This window comes from Lathyrus oleraceus, chromosome 6 (genome assembly GCF_024323335.1).
Source record: "Lathyrus oleraceus cultivar Zhongwan6 chromosome 6, CAAS_Psat_ZW6_1.0, whole genome shotgun sequence".
In the NCBI taxonomy this organism is placed as follows: Eukaryota; Viridiplantae; Streptophyta; class Magnoliopsida; order Fabales; family Fabaceae; genus Lathyrus; species Lathyrus oleraceus.
Genome location: NC_066584.1, coordinates 329,078,394 through 329,095,764, shown reverse-complemented (window position 1 = coordinate 329,095,764; position 17,371 = coordinate 329,078,394). Strand labels below are relative to the sequence as shown.

General features: G+C 34.4%; 1 protein-coding gene across 3 annotated transcripts; it reads right to left on the bottom strand.

Annotated features, from left to right (window-relative positions):
• Positions 1–3,548: 3,548 nt before the first annotated feature.
• Positions 3,549–10,424, bottom strand: LOC127096859 (uncharacterized). 3 transcript variants are annotated; one of them, XM_051035396.1, is made up of 11 exons: positions 10,324–10,424; positions 9,680–9,833; positions 8,816–9,506; positions 8,577–8,661; positions 7,412–7,499; positions 6,907–7,091; positions 6,128–6,260; positions 4,936–5,072; positions 4,726–4,800; positions 4,033–4,119; positions 3,549–3,834 (listed from the first exon to the last, which is right to left on the bottom strand). In XM_051035396.1, the coding sequence occupies exons 2-11, from the start codon at positions 9,825–9,827 to the stop codon at positions 3,778–3,780; spliced, it is 1,686 nt and encodes a 561-aa protein (XP_050891353.1). In that variant the 5' UTR covers positions 9,828–9,833; positions 10,324–10,424; the 3' UTR covers positions 3,549–3,777. The 3 variants fall into 3 exon arrangements, with proteins under 3 accessions (XP_050891353.1, XP_050891351.1, XP_050891352.1); XM_051035394.1 differs by lacking the exon at positions 10,324–10,424 and adding an exon at positions 10,099–10,232; XM_051035395.1 differs by lacking the exon at positions 10,324–10,424 and adding an exon at positions 10,021–10,096.
• Positions 10,425–17,371: the final 6,947 nt, after the last annotated feature.

Below are 17,371 nucleotides of genomic sequence, written 5' to 3'. Positions count from 1 at the left end.
GCGTGAAATGGTGGATCACATTGACAAATATTGGGTTCAACAAGTGTGTGCTTGAGATTAATTCATCCGGGTGAAAGCCTTGAGACAAGGAGGTCATGCAAGGAAGTAGCAACAACAGGTAAATTGAAGTGACATTGTTGGTGACTTGATCAAGTTTTGATCAAGGTTTTTGAAGGTGCTAAAGTCAAGAACAAATATAGGGTTTGTGGGATTTGATTTCTCATCTCTTGTATTGATATATTTGAAAAGTAAGACTTATTATATTAATATCTCAATTCGAATTCGAATTGAAGGCAGACGTACCCATAGCGAGATTGATTGGAAAACTGCCTAAATAAATCCTTGCATACTCTCTCTCTACCTCGTTTATTTTTTGGTTCACAAATCGTTAATTACTTTGATCTCTTGATCAACATTGTTTGGATAATAACTTTTGAATTCTTTGTTAAATTGTGTTGTTGTAGTAATAACTTACCATTTTGTAGTGATTGGCTTTTAATAACACTAATATCCAAACTTTGTTGATTGCACACAAAATGTTTGATTGATTGTCTCAACTAGTCTTTAGTGTATTCTTGATATTTGAGATAGATAGTTACTATAGTAGAGTATTCAATTTAGTGCTTGAAGTATTGATAAATCAACTTGTGAATTATTATCATACCATTGGTACCCATACGCATATTCAATTTTTTCAATAGAAGGTTCTATTAGACGATTTTGGATCCGAAAAAATTTTAAATTTGCTTTCGCGCCATAAAATTTTCTAAATCAAAGTTTTGAATAGGATCTAGGCATATCGTCTAACAAGTTAATCTTTATGGTTCATTCTAAGTTTAACAAGTTACTTCTCTATTGGCATGTACAAACCAAAGAGAAAGCATATTAATCAACTATTTTAGGAACATGGAACCACCCGTGTAAAACATAAGCAAATAAAATAATAGGGTCCCACAGATGTAAAACATGATCATTTTAAATTAGCTAACATTTCATGTCATTTCAGAAAACTGCACAACATTGTGTCTCTAAAGAAGGAAATTAAGAAAATGGTTTCGTAAAAGATAAAAATGACATATCTCGTAGCATACTACGAGTTACTCATAGTTGAAGATGAAGAACACGGGGATGTGTTGTTAATATTTTCAAGAAGATGAAAATAAGGTGAAGAACTGAAGCTTGGGTCAATATGTGTTTTGATTTATGGGTTTAGGTTTTGACTGAGGTTTCGATTAGAAAATCGCTTAATGATTAGCAAAGTTTGGGTCAATATGCGTTTGGATTGAGTCAGTCTGAGTCATCACATATTTTTGGAGGCTCTGTGTAAATTTGTTGCAGTTTAAGTATGATAAAACAAATAGAGGTCTTATTTAACCACGGTTTAACCGTGACAAACATTTTATGAGACCCTATTTAGTCAATGTTTAATTGTGATAAATTTTAAATCAAGAGTAGTAATCCGTCTTGCACTTCCTCAAAGACGATTTGAAGTTAATATGAGTTTTAATTTAGAATATTTATTTAAATAATATAAATTGTTCTTTTGTGTTGTTGGGTATCAATTCTTTGTTTTGTGTAGATTAGTCGCAGTTTAAGTATGATAAAATAAATAGAGGTCTTATTTAACCACGGTTTAATAGTGTCAAACATTTTATGAGTCCATATTGTTAGGTCATTAAGTATTTGGAGGGTCAACACGAGGGAATATTCTTTGTTGGGGGCTTTCTTTGTAAACAATGCACATTGTGAGAGACACATCAAAGACTTATGATACCACAATTGAGACATCAATTTGGGGGATCAATATGAGAGAGCATTTTTATATTTCTTAAAAAAAATTCTTTATGAACAACATATCTTATAAGAGACACACCACATAATCACTCAAAATCTTAAGGTGATAGATGTATTTGTTCTCTCATTTATCTCAATTTTTTTAACTCACCCTTACTTTTTTTTCAACATTAATTTCTATACTATTAAAATAGTATTAACGAAATGTTGTATAATTATAAATAACAATGACATCTAAGTTTAATTATGTCAGTTGAGTGCTATCATTTCATCCAATGAACAACCACATGATAACCACGTAATTTAAAATGATACTTATGACTAAAATCCTAAAAAATTTAAATGAAAATAAATAGAGAGAAAAATCGTAGACCTAAATTTTATGTAAATTTTTAGATCAGTATCTCCTTCCCTTTAAAAAGAATTCCCTACTCAATGATAACGTCCAATGCCATTGGTTATCAATATTGCAAATGTCCCTCCATCATAAAGAAGCCATTCATTACGCCCTTTCCTTCTTCAACCTCAAATCCACCCTCACTTTTTGATTTACATGCATCCTCCATTTCACCTAGCTAATCTTCAAGAAATTCCCTACGTATTTTAACTATCTCTCTCCACAAATAATCAAGACCATGATTTTTCATATTCTCTCGCATATTTATCATTCATTATCTCTTCTGGCAACCAAAGATAGCTTATGCGTTTGTTTGATTTAAACAAAATAAGGTGCTCGATAAGACACATATTCATCTCCATGTTTGATCTAAAATTTAACCGTGTACAAAAAAGTGGGAGACTGAACAGGAACAAAATCTTGTTTCTTACCAAATCTTTGTATAATCTGATATGCATGTGACCAAAATATACAAAGCTTACAAACAAGCAACATGTATATATGAAAATCAAACTCTCACAAAAACGCATGAATTAAGGATCCATGATATCCCTAATCTATACTATGTGCAAGATAAAACAGATACGTTACATCCCACACATTAAGCTAGAATCTTCTTGCATGTCATCTTCAAATGATGAAATCCTTTTTGGAAAGAAGACTTGAGTTTACCTGGAACTGCATAAAGCTTGTATTTGACCACCCTACGTTTTCTTCTCAAATCCCTGTCATTCCACCACGACAACTTGGAAGGTGCCTTGCTCACAACCTCTGTGTGCCGATCATGTGGGGGAGAAGGATCATGATTATAAGAACACGGAGAGGTCTTGTCCCAGCTCCTTGCTGCGTGTACTTCCTTCTTGCGTAAGGTTCTCTCACGCTTATGCTGATTAAACAAACCTGGAGGTCGCCGATGACTGGTTGCTTCCATCTCTTTGATTTGATGTTTGATTTTATATACCTCTTTTTTTGTGTATATAAATCTGATGTTGGATTATATACCTCTCTTTCTCCTCCTACTCTTTCTCCTCCTAAAGAGAAGGTAAGAGAGGATTTGGAGTATATAAATCATGTAACATTTGGAACAATATTATATATGCAACTTTACTCATTATTTTTGGTAAAAGGGGAAGGAGTGGTGAATAAGAGAAAATGGTATGCGTTGTTGCTATAAGAGTGGGAGAGGATATGTAAAGTCTGAATTTAGCCAAGCTCATCATTCTCATATCTCAGCTGCACTTTATATAGTACTGTTTATTTTGGGATTCAATCCAACTAACCATAATAGCAACTATAAATATAGAATGTCAAAATTGTCACATTCTAAACAGGCATTTTCTGTCAAAAAAAACAGACATTTGGAGAAAAAAAGAAAATCAAAGATGATATTCAATGAAATCTGGACAGGAAATATTTACATTTCATAGCAATTTTTTTATGTATTTGAAAGATTCTATAATACTTTAACAAATTCAATTAATTACATGTTAGACGATCAACACTTCTTGGCCTCAATCACGGCCTCTTTCATATGGAAGCTTCGTTTTCCACTCTTAGAAAATCAGGGTGGAAAAAGAAGCTCTCCTTCAATTTTTGGTACGTTTCTTGTACTTCTTGGTCTTGGTGTTTTCCGTGTGGGACTCCTGACAGTAGTTTAAACAGTATAAGTAATTAGGCATACAAATTGAGATTATTCTAATGCAAGGTAAACGTAAATATTTAAGGATTTAATGTTATGCCCGGGCAAAAATAATGAAAATCTACTAAAAGCATAGAGAAAATGACAGAATGAAGAGAAATAAAATTTGCGCTGATAAAAAGGTGGTGGAATCGTCACTCACGATGCAAGACTTCCACTCATCTCCTTGATCAGGAAGTTGGCGGAAAATGTGAACAAGTACAACAGCATCCAGGGCAGCATATTCCAGCTGTACATATAAAACCATGTTAGATTATTGAGTGACTTGGTTCAAACGGATTGAATTATACACAGTGAAAAGTTTCTTTAGAAATCATATATAAGCATAATTTGGAGCACTAAATCCACTATCAGGAAGTTAAAATGAACTTAGGTGTGAACTTTTAACTTTTTACACTTTACAATAGCAATCAATCATATATGTGAGTGTCTGTGCAAGTATTTTAGAAACATCGTACCAGTATAGTGAGATATGATAAAATGTCAACAAAAAAAAAACTCTACCTAGTATCTCACTTGGAATTTCAGGTGACTTGTTATGTGAAACTTTTATATATCTATCCCTCTCAACTATTTAATACCTTAGAAGAATAAACTCAATTTTCACGATAAAAATATTATGAAAAATTTAAACCTCCGCAGATCTACTCCTCATTCACCCTGACATAAATATATCAATGAAACAGTGAATACGGATTGAGATGCAGCAAAATAAGAATTATACAAAAAATAAATCTCAAGGCCCCGAAGCAGATTTTGAAATAGAATTGACAGAAGTTTTATGAAGTCAAAGAGCATTATGAACAGAAAAAAAAGGGGTGGGGGGATCAATTACTTGATTTGGAGTTAAAGGTCGCTGCTCCCAATCGCTGTTTCGTCTTGTCTTGTTTAAACCAGCGCCCAGTACTTTCTGATTTACCAACATACATTCAAATTAATATGCTCACACATAAAAACAACGGCTTTGACCATCACCCAACTACAAATATAAGATCTAAAAAAAATATATAGCATGAAACATTAAATGGACATTCATAAATGGTACCTGTGCAAGCCCAGCCAAACCGCCATGGGGATCTTTAAAAATTTTCTGGATGTCTAGCAACCTTTTATAGTTCTTGAAACATTTCAGCTCTTCATATGAGTGAGCAAGTTGTTTTATATCACATTGGAAATTATACCCTGAAATAGATGTCATGGAGAAGCAATGGTTACTAATGTTTTTTGTGACCTAGAGTATCCTTCCACGGTATATGAGAGAGACTCGGGATTATATGTTTAAGGGATTAACTCAGGACTATATGTTTAAGGGATCAAATCTTGAAAATGGTTACCAATACCCTGAAAATAAATCCAAGGATTTTGTTTATGGGATCAAATCTTGGTCTACTCAGATCAATACATATGCTTAAGGGATATGTGTTTGATATTTTCCGATGCATACCAAGCTATGCAGCACTAACTCTGACACTCCATACATATACTTGAGGGATACTATGTGTTTGATATTTTCCAATGCATACCAAGCTATGCAGCACTATCTTTGACACAGACACAAACACGTTGACACTATTTTCGGATGCATACCAAGCTATGCAGCACTATCTCTGACACGGACGCAAACACGTTGACACTGCTAACTTAAAAATATAGTGCACCGACATCTATACATATTTATTTATTCATATTATAATTAAATAAAATATGAACATTTTCTCTAAGTGATCTCAACTGAAAATAAAAAATATATGTGCATTTAAAATGAGCAATTTGTTTTGTTACGAAAATTTTCTTAAATAAAATACAATAGTTTTTCATCTCCATTCATCCATCAATTATACCAAAAAAAAAATGATTTAATCAATTTAATGTCTGGAACAGTTTCATTGATAATCACTGCTTCGACAAATCTTTAACCCCCTAGAAGTGTCTGAGATGTGGTCCAAGGAGTTTCTAAGGTGTATCGAAGCAACGATAAAAAAAATTTGGGGACACTTGTTTCACCCGTGGCGTACGAGTGTTTGTTAATTCAGACCTAAAAAGTTACAAAGAAACGCCAAGTTAAGTTGATGTTCCCATCAATAATGTGTAAGATACATGTTATTGAATCCCATCAATAACAGCATTCTTATTTAGGTAAATATAGTCATCCCTCAAAAGTTAAGTTGATGCACCGTTCACAAAAAATAAAATTTGCTGGTATAAACATGACACTAATGAATTTAAAATTTCCGTACCAAGTTTTAGAATTCCAGGTGACAGCAAAATGCGGGTTAGACAGTTGTCTAAACATTCAGGCACCTCTTTGTGTAACTTTATCAAATCAAGTATGAAGGCCTTCTTTTCAGAAGCAATTTGCATGATAGAAACCTGGAACATGGAAATTTGAGGAGAAAGGGGATATAACAGGAGAATCAAGAGTTCAGTTTTTCATTAGAAACATATCATAGCTCGAAAGGCTAAAACCCAGACATAAATCCATGCAATTTAAGTAAGCATAGAAAAAATACATGGCACGAATATGTTTTTGATACCCAGGAAGTATTCTATTATTCTTTTCATTTAGTTTGTCCAACCCAATACTTCTCAGATATGCCCTTAGATATGGATTCCAAGCTGCGGATAAGACTATCACCTCTCTCCCATGTTGACACAACTTCGTTTGTTCTCCTTGGTAGTGATGAAGTAAAATGGATCAAGAACAAAGCTCTTGTTAACATATCTAGACTGTGGAATCTTGATAAGTTTTGCTATCAAGATAATTGTGCATTTAAGTTTATTCCTAGATACATTAACGCACGCATGTGAGTATTAATGTGTTATGCATGCGTAGATGCAAGATTTTAAGTGTGTGGGTGAGTGTGTGCAAACATATCTAAACAGTGTCATAATTTTACTTTGTTTTAAATTTTCGGTATCCCCGTATTTGTATTCCCATTGCACTCATATTGAATAATGTATTGGGGCTTCTTAGATGGGGAAGCATTAATCCATTGCAAAGATCGTTTTAATTTACCTTGTTTGGCTTGCTGCCTTTTACATAATTAGGCTTCCACTCACAATCAAGACCTATGACTTTAGCATCCTCAATCTGACATGTTGCATCAAGCAAACTTTCAACTTCATCGACCCAAATAATGTCTTCAATCATCAACTCCTCACGCTGTAAATAGCGTCCTTGTGGGATACTGGTTTCAAGCTCTGCAGGACAAAAGCAGTACTGTGTTCATCATCTGAGAATGAAGTTACAGAAAACAGACACTCCATAACAATTAAGCACAAAAACCAAATGGTAACAACTAACAACACCAATGCATGTAAGCTGCTAAAAGTGCACTAACAAACAGGAGTAAATCCTTCACAATTCAAGAATAAGAAAGGAAAATGACTGAAAAGAAACACAACTTTTGAGGCAAAAGACGAATAAGCAACCAACAATTTTAACGAGACAATATGTGTTCATTATACTACAATATTTCCTTTCTTTATGAATTTTTGTTAGTCATAAGAAACTGCATTACCTTTAATATCCAAAAATCTGTCTAGGGAGTACCGTTCACACAGCTCATCAACTTTTTCCATGTAACCAGCTTCCATTGCCAAATAAACCTTGAACATATAAAACTATTAGATAATAGCATACATATTTTAAATTTCATCGTTGCTAGTAGGGCTAAGAATCTGACAAGAAAAAATTGATAATTACTGCTCTGGAAAATCAACAAAAAAAAGTACTTCAACTTATATTTGGTCCTACTATAGCTAATACACAACTTTTGTTCATTGATAATATTTTTCTCAAATGTAATCTCCTAATTTTTTTTATTGTTATTGTTAGAATATATAAAATACCTTATAATAATTTAGAATATTATCTCAGAAGACTGGTTTCTTATATAAGAGTGTCTCTCAACTCTAGTTTTTATATTACTTGGTGATTAATAATTATTATGATTTGTTTCACAGTTAAATTAGAATTGGAAATCTTGTATCCCTATAAATATAGGTTAGTTCTTAATCTTTTGTATTATAAACACGCCAATCATTACTATATTTTGCTTGTATTCTTTCTCTTCTCTCTTGATCAAAAACCCATAACTTCAGCACGGTTTCAAAGTAGTATCATCTTCCATGTTTCCGATTGTTTGGGATTGTAGTATTGGTCAACCTAATATTTCATTGAGCTTTTTTTTGTATATCCACCCTAAGCAATTTAAATTATAACAAGCACATATATTTAAAGTTAGAGGTTGATAAGAAATAACCCCGCCTCGTAGGATGCACCGGAGTCTGACACAGCCCATATTACCCACTAAATATGAAGAAAATAGTAACACATGAGGATGAAATGTTTGTTCTTGTTTTGATATAGAATAACTAGAGAGATAAAAGCTAAAAATTTAACACAGATTCAAATTTGGATAAGTTAGAGGGGGATAAGAAATAAGTTGTCAAAGTGTCATTTAAATACACAATAAAGAAATCAAAATGCCAGATTACATGAGCATTAATAAAATGGTAGTACTATTCAGTACAGACTCTAAAGGACATAGTTCAAAAAATAAAGCTTTTCTATTTCATATAGTCTCCAAGGGATGCACCTGTACAACACATGATGCACATTATGCCATTATAAGGCAGTCATTGCGCAAAAAATAATATTAAGTAAATAAATTAAATACTAACCAAATATTCCATAAGCTGTCTATCATTGTTTACTCTAGCCTCAGCAACGTCCCAACATCCCTTTTCTGCTAAGCTCTTTAGTGAGCTGCAAAATCAATCCCGTAATCTTGTAAATAAGACTTAAAAAAAAGAAAAGGCAAGGTGGAGTCAGATTTAAGATGCTATGTACAAAATCAAAAAGCACTAGGAAAAATGAGAGACAATATTCCCCATTTTAAAAGTACAGATCAATCAATCACCTCTCTTTACACCTCTTGTATACCTCTGGAAAATCCTGCTTTAGATTATTTTTCTTTATAAGCGCGTACGCATCTTTTAGCATGTTTCTCTTAACGAACTCCTCAACAAGTATGGACAGCATAGGCTTCCCCATAAACGTTGCCCACTTCTCTGCTGCTTTAAATTGATTACTCCTTATCATCTCAAGGAAAAAAGATTGGCCATAATTGGAAATAGAGAAATGCTCCATCAATGTGACAGCTATGGTGTACAACTGTGATTTCACCAATTCAAAAGTATACTGCTCAATCAACTCTTTTGCCACACCACAACTTAAATCATCTCTTTCTTTATTTTGGCACAGGGCATTCTCAACATTCGTTAATTTCACATCAAAAGTCTCCAGTATTTTCATTACTATCATTTCATCATGCTTAATCTGGCCCCTAATAATATTAACGAGTAGATAAGCAGCCGAGTTTTTGACATCCAACGGGTCTTCATCTGTAGTGATTGATGTTGATTTTTTCATGAAACGGCGAAAAGCAGATATAACCAAATGAGTAAACCCTTGACTTTGATTGTCAAACATGGGAGACACATACAGACACTGAACAATAAAAGTCGCTGGTCCAGGTTTCGGATCATTACGGAGCACAAGACATAATTGTTCTTGAAGTGCTCGGAACTTCACTGTCGCCTTACAATTGCCTATACAACATAAAAAAAAGAAAAGCAAGAAACATGATGTATATAGTAAACTTTCAAAATTATTTAGTTGAGTCATTTCAACAAACAACTAGTAAGCAAAATCTTATCTTACAAGTTACTACTACGGACATCAATTATTAGCATTACAAATGGAGAAAAACAGAAAATCATACCATAATAATAACATTCTTTCAGCATGAACATAAACACCACAGGAGAGACACTTCCTAAATCATAAAAAGTATGTTTGCACAAGGTCCATCTATGGCAAGCACTATCCTCTTTGTTATCTACCTCTGCTAAATTCCCCTCCACACCCATAAAAACCTGTAATCAGAGTAGCAATATGCTGAATATTAGTTCGAGATAACAAATTAAAATCACACCTCAACACATCATGGTTCTTAATTCCATGAATTAATGATCAAAATTTAGAGCTAGGTCAATGAATGAATTTTGATGAACCATGAGAAACCTAATCAAAATTCAAAACAGTAATAGAATAGTGAATAACTGAAATAACACGATCATAAATGGCTCCACATTAGCATGTTAGTGATGATTCACTACCAAAACTAAAAATTAAAAGTACCTTTTGAGTGTTTGATATGTGGTTTTGACTTTAGAGAAAGACAATACAGTACAATATTTTTCACCTTTTTGAAGATAGATTAAGAAAAAAAAGTAGAGAAAGTATATAAATAAATAAGGAAAGAAAAGACGTACAAATTTTCAGTTACTTTTCCCTTTTATTTATTTTTTGAATAAGACAAGCGAGGTAAAGAGAGACGTGAGGTAAGAGTTAACAGATACTTACTTCTAAAAAATCCTGATTTTGGAAACGAAATTTTGTCAAGTGTAGGGTTTTTCAACTCTTTACTTATGGTTCTGCAACTAGAGTGTGACGCTGGAGATAAATAGCTTAATAAACATGAATTATGATTGACAAGAAAAATAAAATTACTTAAGTAAATACATTTATTTTTATTTTATTTTATTTTATGGTAATACTTTTTTGTAAATTTTTTTTTTAAATATTACTATTAATAATAATTTGTGAAAAATCATACCATCTAAAGATAATATTTCATCTGCTTTGCGATGAATATATTTTCATAAAGTATTATTTTGAATGTATTTTATATTTGTAACACTATGATTATAAAAATTAATTTAGTTAATTTAATAAATTATTAAATGAAATATAAAAAGTTAAATACAATGAAGAGATTATATAAATCTCTTTTTCTTTAATTAAAATTTTGAATTTTGAATTCAAATTTACAAATTATATGTGATTCATATTTTTTTAAATTAAGTAAAATCTCACATTTATTATGTTTCTTAATTTATTTGTTAAAAATACTTTAAGGACATTAATTTTAAAGATTCTTAAATTTTTTAACAATTTAATGGCTGGACTCAACCTTCTTATAAACAAATGGGATCTTGCAATTCGCACTTATTCACTTAGTGATGTTCATTGATTCAAACAAATTCGAACCAAACTGAAACTAAACTATAGTGTTTAGGTTGAACATTTATTTAGTTTGGACAAAAACTCAACCAAACAAATGAAATTCAAAGTTAATTAGTCCAAGCAATGAATTTTCAAAATTATACCAGGGAATTCGTCTACTCAAACCAACCATAATTAATTTATATACATGAGATCATTATCATGACTACTTTTAACATTCACAACCTATATACAAAATGAAAATATTAAGGATTTTATATTATTATAAAAAATTAATTGATGTAAAATAGATATATTTTTGCATATTTGTTTCTAATGTATCCGATCAATCCAATATAAATCAACTTGTTTTTTTTCGATTTGGTTCGATTTGGATTTTAATCGAAAAAATTTACAAATCTAATTCAAACTAACTCATATATTTTTTTATCAATTTGAATATCGGATTCTCTTAAAACCGAACCAAACCAACACGCGAACATCCCTATGCACTTGATGTTCCTATTATGGATGTTCATGGGTGCGAGTGGATCCACTAACTCAAACTGAATCAACCCATAAATTACTCAAACTCATTCATTACGGGTATACTCAACGCAAACCGCAACAACTCGTACAGTTCTGATTTGGGTATCGGGTTTGAGTTTCGCAACTCGTTGACCCATTGATGTGACATTAGTAAAATCTTTTTTTTTATTATTTTAAATAAAAATATAAAATTAATATCTCACTATTAATCATAATTTTTTCAAAAAAAATTATTCTCCATCAATAATATTATTAGACCAATTAGTTAACGTAATTCTAAGACTATATGATGTTTCTTATTTTCTTTTGAGTTATTTTTAACTTACGTATTTTATGGAAATAACGTGTATAGTGGAATTTTATTCTATTATCAAGTATTATATCGTGTTGATGAATTTTATTACACATTATATGATATGTTTCATCCAATTTGAGTGTTAAAATGAGTGTAATTGTATTGAATTGTGTTTAAAAAAATTAAATTTAAAAAAATCATTAAAAAAAATATTTTTTTAATTTAAAACACAACGCGCGAAGTCAATTCAATCTCATAAATGAACAGGTCGGTTCATAACGAATTTGACAATGAAATTATGGGTTGAACGAACTGTTAAAATTTAAACGGATTGAGTAACGGGTTAGGACAAACCTGGCCCAACCCAACCCATGTACACTTCTAGTTTCTATATAACTACCAACTGAGTTATTTTAACGGAATTAAGGAAAAAGTACGGAGGAAGCTGGGATAATGAAATGGCTGTCATGAGATGATCGCACGACATGTGTCTAAGAATATAATGATATGATACTTATACAACATTTCATGGCAAATCCAAAATTATTAGACAATTGACTTCAAGTACAAGAGGGGGTGAATTGTGGCAAATTTACCGAGATAACCCACTTTTTCGAAGAAATTCCCAAAATAATTCAGTTTTCAAAAAATTTCCCAATATACCCCACTTTTAGGAGGAGGCGCCAATTGGATTGACGACCCCTCTTAAAAATTGCAAGGAGGCGCCAATTGGATTGGCTAGGGCACCTGCCCTAGCCAATCCAATTGGCGCCTATGTGTAATTTTTAAGAGGGGGCGCCAATCCAATTGGCGCCTCCCTTAAAAAAGCCTCAAATGAAAAAACTTCCAACATGAAAGTTGTAGATCTTTTCAAGACAATGAATTTGGATATAAATTTTGCAACATTTGGAGTTTTTATGAGAAAGTTATGGGCAGTTGAAGTTGGACTTCTGTGTTTTTTAACTGTTATCTGACCTATAATGTATTGCATTATTGCATGTGTTTATTTTAGGAATATGAATTTTTGTCCAACATAACATTTGAAGTAGACAACTCAAATTTTCCAATGCAATTGGTCCCACCTTAAAATAATAAAAAATGAGTGAGTTAGGTCCCTGCGAACTTCACCCAAAATTAGGGTTTCTGTCAAAATGCCCTATAATGTTTTGAAATGAATGATGAGCTTCCAAGTTTCAAATGGATTTTTGATGAACATGAAAGTTGTTCATATGGCGACTGTTGTTAAAACTTGAATGGAGGCGCCAATTGGATTGGCTAGGGCAGGTGCCCTAGGCTAGGGTAGGTGCCCTAGCCAATCCAATTGGCGCCTATGTGTATGTTTTAAAAGGAGGCGCCAACTCAATTGGCGAGTCCCTCATAAAATGCCTTTTTTGTCTTATAAATAGATGCGTTGTGTGACCTATTGTTCCACAACTCATATAATCATTTGGCTATCATGTTTGGTGTTCGTCGCCGATACGGTAAGGTGATTTATGCGAGAGACAAACCTCAATTGCTGATGTTGTTTTGGAACATCACCACGTTAGATCAACTGAAGAGGGAGCTGGTTCGATGGTTAGACGGGAAAATACCAGAAGGGGAAAAAATCAGAAGTATTGAGAGACTTGACAGTATCTTTGGTTGGGTGCGAATGAAGACTGATAAGGATGCTAGGGAAATGATGTTTGGTCGAGACGACATTAATTTGATTGTTGTAATCAGTTAGAATTATTTATGTTTTCAGATGTTTTGTACTGATGTTGGTTATGAAACTCGTTGTAACAAGAACTTAATGATATATATTGATTGATTGTTACAGAAATACAATGTTACAAAAAGCATAAGATCAAGATAAAATGTTACAAAAAGCTTAAGGTCTAGATAAAATGTTACAAAAATCTTAAGATCTAGATGATGATCCTTGATTGGGACAGTTGTTTTTGTTGTGTCCTGGTTGACGACAGATACTACATAATCTTATCATTTTATCTGTGGAATCCATCTCTGTTCTGATACGTGTGTTGTTTGGCCTTCCTTTCTTCTTTCTACGCATCTCTTCATTGTGCCAAACAATATCTCCTTCATATGGAGGCCAGTAATCCTCCATTGGTAGTACTGAAAATCTTTGACTATATACATTCATGATGGTGTTGGCCTTGTACACATCAGATAAATGGGTGTAAGCGTCTTGACGAGTATAAGCGCATGTTGCAATGACATGGGAGCAAGGTATGCGGAAGGCCTGAAATTTTCCACAATCGCACCAACTTCTGTGTAGTTTAACCGCGTAGGCTAAATTTGGTCTCTCCTCGCTGTTGCCCATTGTTTCCTGGACGCTGAAATTTTGTCTTTGACGGTCAAACACTGTTACAGCGTGTGTCGTAGCTTTGATGCTCTCCTCTTTCATGACCTTCATGCAACACTCACTGAATACTTGTCCAGACATTAACACTGCACTCCATCTTTCACCTCTGGTTGCGAACATAGAAGCCAACCTATAATAGGTTGATCTTACCAAGGCGGTTATCGGCAGGTTTCGAATTCCTTTGAAAACCCTGTTCATGCATTCCACAATGTTTGTTGTCATGTGGCCCCATCGACAACCACCGTCAAATGCTCTTGTCCACTGCTCTACTGGGATTTTATTTATCCATCTCCCCGCGTCTTCATTAGACAGATGAATCTCATCACGATAATATTGAAAAGACGGTTGAGTTAAAGCATACCCAGCATTCACCACCTTCTTGCGAAGATTCTTATCTTTTATAGCACGCATGAAGTTTTGTGCAATGTGTCTGATACAGTAGACATGTGTAGAAGGAGGATCATGCCATCCGTTGTCATGGTTGTTGTAGGCACTTTCGATGGCAGCATGTCTATCAGAAATCAAACATAGATTGGCTTGTGGAGCGACATGCGTTCTGAGATGTCGAAGAAAGAAACCCCATCCACCAGCCGTTTCACCTTCAACAAGAGCAAAGGCAATGGGAAATACATTGTTGTTACCGTCTTGTGCAACTGCCATGAGCAAAGTACCCTTGTATTTTCCGTATAACCAAGTGCCATCAATTTGCAGGAGAGGTTTGCAGAAAGCGAAACCTTTGATGCACGGGTCAAATGCCCAAAAAAGACGGTGAAATATTCTATTACCTGTAGCACAGGTTCCGTCTGGCATCATTGCTGGCACTGTCTCCAGAATTGCCACAGTTCTTGGGACATAAGTTTTTAGTGCCCATAAAAACCGTGGTAATTCTTTGAATGAGTCCTCCCAGTTGCCGAAAACCTGCTCAACAACCTTTGTCCTCGCAATCCATGCTTTCTTGTAAGATGGAGTATAATTATATGTTGTTCGGATATGGGATATAATTATACTCACCTTCACTGATGGGTCTTTATTTACCAATGGCAGAATGTCTTGACATATCAAAGTTGTGCTCAGTTTACGGTGATCTTGTTCAACGTTAGTTGCACCGCAACTGTGTGGTGGGTCTATTGAGGCGATCTCCCAAGAGTCATTTTTCTTCTTGTAAGATGCAGCCAAACGAAACTTACAAAGCATGTTACGACATTCGATAACATACCTTCTAGAGTCAGTGCGTTTCACTGTAAAGTCAGCAAAGTTGTTCATATGGTATTTTTTTATTGCCAAGACACATTCCTCTTTGGTACGAAACATGTCTCCCACCTTTAATTCGCCTACTGGTCTCGGATATGGATTATAGAAGACATTGTCGGACGTTTCATCGTCGTGAAGATCCATATTTGTCATATGTTGAGGAGGATTGTAGGCATGAGTAGGAGGTATTGGTGGTGGTTGAGCCTCATCTTCATCGTAGTTGTTCAGGATGTGATCAACCTGTACCTAAGTCTCCTCCTCTTCTTCATCAACAACGTCGACCTCTACTTCGGCTTCTGGGTTGAGTTCATCTGACCATTGTGCATCATCTGCAGCATCTTCACCAGCTGGATCCTGATCGGTTAGTTGAGACTGTTGAGACGGTATACATGGTTGTATAGTAATGTACAACTCGATACAATCCATGCCTGAATGTTCATGACTAAGAAACATGCTTTCAACATCTTCATCGTCTCGTATCTTTAGGGGAAAAACTTGCATTGACCATTCTCAAAAAATATAGGATACTGATATGTCATCTTTGACACAATACCTGATGCTATAAAGGATTGTATTCTTTTTTTGAAATGCAAAAAGGTTGCATTTCTCTTCATTGTCACTCTAATGGTATCAGTGTTTCTAAAACAAAAACCATGAAGCTCAGACTCAAAAGTTTCACCGTTGCAGTGAACGTTGATACTGTATAATGATGAAGATGATATTTTGGAGATAAAAACTATTTTGCAAGTGCAGATGAATGTGAGTGAAGATGAAAAGTATTTTGCAGATGATAAGTATTAATGTGAGTGAACATGAACGTGAGTGAAGATGAAAAGTATTTTGGAGATGAAAAGTATTTTGCAAGTGCAGATGAATGTGATAGTAAGACACTTAAATAGATGGTATCAGTGTCTCACATTGAAGCTACTCTGAGATACTGTGTCAAGCATGCAAGTAATTTCAGAGATGAGGTGTCTGTCATGCAATACAGTGTGAGTTGATGTGTCAAGCATGCTAGCTAGTCATGAGTTGATGTGTCTGTCATGCAAGACAGTGTGAGTTGATGTGTCAAGCATGCTAGCTAGTCAAGACAGAAGTGAGTATTCAGCATGCAGGATACTAGAGAGCCACGTGTCTGAGATGATGTGTCAATCCTGCAAGACAGTGTGACTTGATGTGTCAACCAAGCAAGCTATCAAGAAGGTAGTCATCAGCATGCAAGAGACAAGACAGACACGTGTCGGACACCTAAGATGGTCAGAGATGATGTGTCAAGCATGCTAGCTAGTCAAGACAGAAGTGAGTATTCAGCATGCAGGATACTAGAGAGCCACGTGTCTGAGATGATGTGTCAATCCTGCAAGACAGTGTGACTTGATGTGTCAACCAGGCAAGCTATCAAGAAGGTAGTCATCAGCATGCAGGAGACAAGACAGACACGTGTCGGACACCTAAGATGGTCAGAGATGATGTGTCAATCATGCAAGCCATCCATAAGTGAGTTGTTCAGCATGCAGGAGACAACAATGCCACGTGTCAGACATGCAGAAGGTGGCGCCAATTGGTTTGGCGCCTACCTTTAAGGCTTGTACATGGTCGCCAATTTGAATGGCGCCCCCATGGAGTCAGTCCTCGAAACCAAGCATTCAGAACTAGCCTTGCATGCATGTACCCTATGGTGTCGCCAATTTGAATGGCGCCCCCTCTTTAATATTGTACATGGTCGCCAAATGAGGTGGAGACACCATGCAAACATAATTTTTTATGCACTCCTCCATTTGCCTATAAATTCATCCACTCCTTCAACAATTCTTCCACACCAACATTCTCACTACTTCATCTACATTTCTCACTACTTCATCTACATTACTTCTTTTACAATTTCATCTTCAACAAAATCTTCCATTTTCATCTACACCAACTCCCCAACAATATGTCTTTACTCA